At 37.4% G+C, this 7,530-nt stretch overlaps 1 protein-coding gene across 1 annotated transcript in view; it reads left to right on the top strand.

Moving 5' to 3' along the window:
- The window catches only part of FXN (frataxin), a 21,242-nt gene that overhangs the window by 5,852 nt on the left and 7,860 nt on the right, over nt 1-7,530 (top strand). The window contains exons 2-4 of the mRNA XM_019517488.1: nt 2,558-2,655; nt 2,960-3,080; nt 5,953-6,050. Coding sequence (XP_019373033.1) covers nt 2,558-2,655; nt 2,960-3,080; nt 5,953-6,050 — 317 coding nt within the window. The remainder of the gene's footprint in view (nt 1-2,557; nt 2,656-2,959; nt 3,081-5,952; nt 6,051-7,530) is intronic.

The following is a 7,530-nucleotide window of genomic DNA, read 5'->3' as shown; positions in this document are numbered from 1 at the left end:
AGCAGTGCAAGGGAGTTGGCTGTCCTAGTCTAAAGGCAGGGCAGGGGCTTTGTGCATCCCAGACGGGGAGCCAGGACACCCAGCAAATATGTGGAGATGCATAAGGGAGAAATTCTTTGAAACCAGCCTAGTGGTTTCTCAGCAAGTGTGGGGTGAAATATAGAGAGGAGAGCAATAGGCCTTGGCTGCCTGACTTGCTGCACCTAGCCAGGTAGTCTAGAGAGGTGCCTTTCTTTGCCTGCCATCCTCATAACTAAACCTCCTCCTCCTCCCAAAGTAGTCTTTTAAGACCAGGCAGATACTTAGCTAATCCTTGTCTACTTTTCCATCCCATTAATGAAAAAACAGAGCAAGCAAAATAACCATAGCCTAGTGCAGCAGTTCCCAAGCTGTGACAGATTGCACACCACGAATTTAAAACAATACAACCTTAAGTACCACCAGCACGCTTTTCAGTTCAGCCTTAAGTACCACCAGCAAATTTTGGTCAAAGGAAGTAATTATAATAAATCTGTTAATGCGCACCACTGACAAGTTGTCTGCATACGACTGGTGGTACACATACCACAGATTGGGAACTGCTGGTCTAGTGGTTAGGGCACCTGCCTGGAATATTCAGAACCTGGATTCAGATACTAGTTCTACCTGACTGATATGGGGTCTTGATGAGTGCCCTAGCCACACTGCTCAGTCTCTTCCATTGTGTATAAATTAAATTTTCATTGGGTCAGCAAGGGAGTTGGATAGCAGAAGAGTTGAACAACTCCAGCAGAACAGAGACACCCACTGCAAGAATATCAATAGCCTGCTGAGAGGCATGTGAATTTTGCTAACCACAAGAACAGACTAATTCTGTTGTCTCTCACGTGTCTTTTTTTGTTAATGATGTGCAGGCTCTTTTCCTCTAGGTGGCTTACATACAGTTTGGGCATCCTTTGGACATGTCTGTGAGATCAGGCCCCCTTGATAGGATAGCTAAAGAATCCCATTCTGGGGCTTTGGGTCTGTGTGACAGATCATGTTAACTGGGGCAAACTTACGTGGCAAGCAGGGTTGGCTGCCTATATGGTTAGATAGCAGCTGAGTGTTAAGAATAGGACTAGTTCTGAAATTGTAGAGTTAGGTACCTATCTGCCTCTTCAGGTGCCTAAGTACCTTTCAGGATCTGACACCACTGACTGAAGTGGGCTGTGAGGCACTCTTCCTTTTTTTTTTTTTTTTTTTTGACCTGAGTCAGCAAAGTGGTGAGAAGGAGCCAAATGGAAAGGGTTATTGCTTTGAGGTGTAATATTTTTGTGGTCCCTGCTCTGTTGAATGCCCTGGTTGAATGGGAAAGCAAATGAGATACATTTTGCAAATCAGTAATTGCCATAAAATCCCTTAGCTTTGTTATCACTGCAATCAAGTGCTAAAAATTGCAACATTAATTACTTGTAGAATATGTGTGAGTGTGTTTCTTTTATGGATTGACCAACCACCACTTTTTTTCTCTGCCTTCAGTCACTTGTCCATGATGCTAGCACAAAGTAATCTGGGAAATATACTTTCCTTTGCTTTTTACCTGGATTCTGACTGCTTGGATGGAAAGAAGATGTTCCAAATAGTACCCATCTATTAATTTAATTTTTCCTTAATTGTGTCAGTAAGCTAAAGCCAATATAGCTCTGAATTTCTTTTTCTGGCCGAGTGCATTTTTCCACTAATGGTAAATTTCTGTTGGTTATTTGGGCAGTCATTTCCAGTATGTGGAACTGTACTTTGTAGATTTGGAACAGTTCTAGTGTTGCTGTCACCATATGGAAATTTCTTACTTTCTCAGATACTTTTTGATAGGGAGAACATTTGACAAAATAGTCTTGCCTACAAAAGCTTATGCCTCTGAATCAGTTACAGTCTCTAAGGGCACCTATACATGTGCCCAATGCCTGCTCCAACATGTGCTAATTAGCAGACTCGAGTCTGCCGGAGTGTGCTAGTTAGCCACCCAGAGCATGTGTAAAAACACCTGAAAGTTCTACCTTGTCCCGCCTTATACTTTTTTAATAAGCCTGTGTCTGAGCCTTTTAGTAATGCAATTACAATGAAAATACATCATTTTACCAAAGGGAGGTTTTTTATTCTTAAGGGCAAGGAACATCCACAGCTCTGATGCTTTCAGCTGGAGATGTGGATGCTTGTCAAACCTGATCAGACCTGGCATGCATGGTAACAGGCACACAAAATTAGTGGCCACTTGAAAATGCTGGCCTCAGTGACTTACCCATGATTGCTCAGTAGTTCTCTTTCAGAGCAAAGAATAAGACTTGGATGACCTTTCTTAGTCCAGTACCTTAAAAACAAGACATTTTCCCCCTTCATTAGTCTGTAGTAAAAGCAAGAGTGCCTCAAAAATTCATAGGTGTATGGAGTGGGATTCTTATGATAATTTTTTTGTTTCTGTGTTGGTCTTGCAACATAATCAGTATTTAACATTAAAGACAATTTTTTGTTAGGTTAAAGAAATAAAAAATATGGTGTGTCATATTTTACTTTAACATCTAATTTAACTTCTTTTTAGGAGTCTCATCCGCAGCAATTAACCTTTGGAACATGGTCTAAGAACAAGAATGTTAAACTTACGAATTTAAGAAATGCAGGAACTTTGAGTAATGAAAGGTAAATATAATGAGGCTCTATCTTAGGCACAGTAGTAATTTGGGGGGAGGGGGGAGAACAAATACCCATTGCCTCATTAAGTATCTTTATTCCCAAGTTCCAGAGTTTCACTTGAATATGTAACGTGCTTTTCAGCACACAGCTTATTAGAAAGCTTCTCCACTTGCACATGATTTGTCTCATATCTACAATTTGACCAAGATGATTTTTGTGTTTTGTTTTGGTTGTAAGAAAAATCATTTCAATCTAAAGTGAAAGGTGTTTTGCTCCTAGTAATCTTGAGTTTGTTTATGTGGTATTTTAGCTCTTTAGATGAGGCTACTTATGAAAAACTGGCTGAAGAAACACTGGACTCATTGGTAGAGTTTTTTGAGGACTTAGCAGATGAAGCTTTTACACCAGAAGATTATGATGTCTCCTTTGGGGTATATTTTACAGTTTCTATGCTTTTATGTAATTATTATGGGAGTGGGGGTATTTCTTAGCAATACAGGCTTCATCTAGTCATCTTACTGTAAGAAACAGGTCACACTGAATAAACTCTGAAATGCATCCAGAAATCAGTTTTAAATACTATATCTGAAGTTACTGGTTGTGGTAGCTATTTTGGTGAAAAGGGACACTTGCTGTCTTCTTGGTACCATCAGATTTGAAGAAGTATAACAATTAATGCTTAAATAGTGAAGTCTTTTTCATGACAGTTAGCTGTTCTCAACACAGTTTGGAAACCGTTTTGGAAACTGATAATAGCAATATTCCCCTGTCACTTTCTTCAAGAAAACGATTAATAGATTAAAAGATGACAGTAGTTACTATTTCTTTCAAATACTTACATGTTTTATGCATAATTGGTGGAGTTAATAGGGTGTTATGTTGCTGTGCTCTTCAGGAGTTAAAAAAACTCCACGTTTTGACTTCACAACACCATGTCTTGCTGTGCAATTGTGGCTGCTCCTATCTGTCTGCCTGCCACTTAGAGGTTTTACCTACTATCTCCGCCAGATCAGGGTTCAGGCACGTATAAGTGGGTTATTGACAGGAGAATTCAACTGTAGCTGTTGTGTGTTGCACAGAGGCTTTTGGACCTGTATTCTAACCTTTCATGGGTACAATGCCCATTTTTATCTTACGCACAATGGAAGCATCACATTTTACCAGGTTTACCCCCTTTTTCCAGTTAGTAAATGCTAATTGTTAGTAGATGTGATTTGGTACTCAGAATTTTATCCAGTAAATTTTCCAATTAGAGTGATGTGTTGTTCAGTAACTGCCATTCAACCAGACCTTGTTAGCATTTCAGTTTCTGTTCACCATAAAGAATGCATAAAAATCTGAACAGAAAAATGAGACTTCTGTAATCTGGATGTTTCTTCAGATTCAGTATGTTATGATGTTTTAGTACTTGACTTGCCTTTCTCTCCTGTAGCTTTCAAAGCTGGTGCTTTTTGACATCTCCTTACTGAAAGGTTCCAAGAACGTTGTTTACATCTGTTTTAACGTCTACCAGCATTTTACTGATAGATAGGTGGTATTGTATGTGATAACACATAATTACTATTTAGATTCGAGGTGAATTATGCTATCACCTTGGCTTTCCAAAACCAAAAACCATAATAACATGAAAAGCCACAAGGTGGCGCACTTGAAATACAGCTGGAGGTTTTCAATTTTTCTGACCTTTTCAACTTGTATATGATTACTGACTTGGAGTGCTGGAAAAAATTCCTTTTGAGGGTAATCCTGTTAACAGAACAGAAATTATAGTATCCAAAGAAGCATGCAATAATTTCTCATTAAACAACATGCAATATATTAAAATAATTTTCAAATGTCATGTTTTAATTTTTAAAATATTAAGATAATTTCCTTTGTTTTTTGAAGTGGTATTTCATTAATGTAACTGAATGAGTGGGTAAGTGTTTGGCCCTCCAGGTTTTGAAGCTAACTTGCACTTAATTTTAGGTTTCAGAGCAAGGATCATCTTGCATTTGGGTAATGGCCTAAGCCTTGGTATAATATTCTCATTATTTTTTTAAACCTATTTGCTACCTGTACCTCTTTATCATACAGCACAATATATAGAAATGTTGAATAACGCTGTATATTAGTTAGAAGAAAGAATACTTCTATGTAAGTGTTTTAAATAGGAATAATTTATAGGACTTGAGGGTTTCTAACATTTCTACTTTTTGTTCACTTATCTGTGTTGCTTCATGCAGATGTTAGAACACGAGGAAACAGAAAGACTGAGCTTTTAATGACCAAGAAAACACATTCGTTTTCATTCCAGTGGCACGTTAGGTGAAATAGTATCTGGTATAGGGAGAAAAAGGAACGTCTGGTTGTCCTAATACCTGATGCATTTCCACAGTATATAGTTTGCAATGCATTTTTTCTTTTCCTTTGAATTAAGTGTAATTTCTGTCACTTGCAGGTTAATTCAGTCCAAATGACATTTCTTACACCCTTTAAGTTAGGACTTGGAAGGCAAGTGTTAGACAAGTAATAGTTGTCCTTTAAAATAAACTTGTGAAAATTATAAAGCTTCACGATGGGAGAAGGATGCATAGAAAAGAAAGACTGTAGGAAAGTGTTGTGTAAATGAGATAGCTGACATGAAACATGTCTCAAACAGTTTAGAAGAGAAACATTCCTGCGGTATAAATCAGAATGTAGGCACTTCATCATGGTTACTAGGTAACAAGCTTGGCCACTTGCTTGAAGACTGTTTACAATTATGGAGAGAAAAGTTAGGTGGACTTGAATGGCTCGCAGATTCTGTAATTGGCTATGGAGCCTCTTGTCTCTAGGCCACACCTGTCTTGTAATGAACAAAACTCATGGTTGTCTGTTGACTATGGAGTTCTTTGTGAAGTTAATTGATGGTCTCGACTGTATTCTTAGAGAAACAGATTCCTACTTGATGATTTAACACTAATTAGCAGCACATTTGTTGGCAGTCTCAGAATAGAGTTCACAGCTCACATTTAGTTATGTGCTAACTTTGTGATGGGTTCATATGAGACCCAGTCCATAACCAGATGAGCTTGCAGGATAGATTACACACACACAATACACGTCATCATAGTGACCAACATAAATTCCCACAACTAATGGTGGCTTCTCTCTCCAGATCCATCTTTAAGGCAAAATGACCTAGAATTTTTTTTTTTTTAATTTCTACCAATAATACAGACAGCTCATATGCTGTTTGCTTGTTGAACTGACAGAGCTTTATGTTAGGGGGGAAAAAATTCTTGTTAAGTAAAAGTGCATGAATATTTTTTTATGTTTTAGATTGGAGTGTTAACAGTTACATTAGGTGGAGACATGGGAACCTATGTAATCAACAAGCAGACGCCAAACAAACAGATTTGGTTGTCTTCTCCCACTAGGTAAGTGAATATGTGCTATGAAATGTCTGAAAACTAAGTTGAAGCAAAATGTGCATCTCCTGTAGGAAATATTTTATACCCTGCAGGAAATATTTTATACCCTGATCACATGTTTGTAACTAGTCCTTTTTCAGACCCATACATCAAACTTGATTTTTCTGTAGTGATGTGCTAAGTCCTTGCTGCTTACGCTGAGATAATGACTGACAGGACAGGGCACACCATCCTGCAGATTAGTGCAGTAGTATAATGTTATAAACAAATTATGTTCCATATTTTAAATATCCAGTTTTCAAAACCACAGTTTATAGCTTATTCATAGAACAGCTAAACAGCTGTGACTGAAAAAAACCGTTCAGTTGGAAAAAGAGATGAGATGCTTATGTTCTAAACTGTTTATATTTAAACAGGGTGGATCTTTCTTCTTTAAGCATGTGGGTTTCTTGGGTTTTTTTATATGCTTGTTTGTTTTGTGCGCTTTCCTAACAGTTGGTTTTTATCAAGCTTCATAATATGAAGGTCTTGGTTGCTTAGTCCTATACTGTTTCTTTTACAGTAGTTTGATCCATTCCAGGTTTTGCATTTGGCTATGACTGGGAGATGCAGAATGTGTTGAAAGAGTGCCATAAGGAGGCTCACTGAAAGCTCACTGTGAAATTTGTGCTGCTATCCCAGGAGCAGCATTGATGGGGCTGTGGGATGGGCAAGGACTTTCTCCCTTTATTGTTGATGATGGGTCTACCTCACTAAAATGGATAAAGAATAAGCACTTGATTCAGTTATCCAGGTAGATTTCTTGGAGGTTACTGAACTAAAACATATTAACTATAAAACCAGAAATGGATCAAACTATTGTGGCTTAATTTTACAAAATACATTTTAACATTTTAATACCTTGTTTAGATATGAGTTTCTAATTATTTGCCTTTCTGCTTTGTAATTGTTTTATTTTATCCTTTTTCTGACGTGGATATACAGGGCACCAAAATAGCCATTGTTTATGGCTGCTAATCATTCTCTTCTCTCAGAATCCTACTATCTTCAGTAGTGAGGCAACAGACAACCAAGCAAACAAATTTTATTTTTTTAGGCACATGGAGACAGTGTATCAGAATCTGAGCAAGATTTTTTTTTTAACTTCAAGCATAATACCAATTCAGTCTCTGTTTAGTGAGAACGTAGTTGTTGTAGCAACAACATAAAATTTTTCATCTGTATCTGGAAAGTAAAAAACGAAAGAGTTTATATTGTATTTGGATCTATTGAACATTTTTTATGTAGCCAACACTAAATGAGCTAAGAAGTTCCTGCGTAATAGATTTATGGAAAAAATTATAGTTTTAGTACTAGTTCTAATATGTTTCAAGAATGAAGAAAGGAACAGAACTGATATCTGCTGAAAGATCCCCGAAGCGATTTTTCATGCATGTGCTTGTGTGTATGTTGTTTATGAAGGTGTTTTGCCATTTTTGTTTTATTT

Source organism: Gavialis gangeticus, unplaced genomic scaffold (assembly GCF_001723915.1).
Source record: "Gavialis gangeticus isolate Ggan-Ray unplaced genomic scaffold, GavGan_comp1, whole genome shotgun sequence".
NCBI lineage: Eukaryota > Metazoa > Chordata > Crocodylia > Gavialidae > Gavialis > Gavialis gangeticus.
Note: the sequence above shows the minus strand (reverse complement) of the source record. Positions and strands in the feature narration are given on the sequence as shown.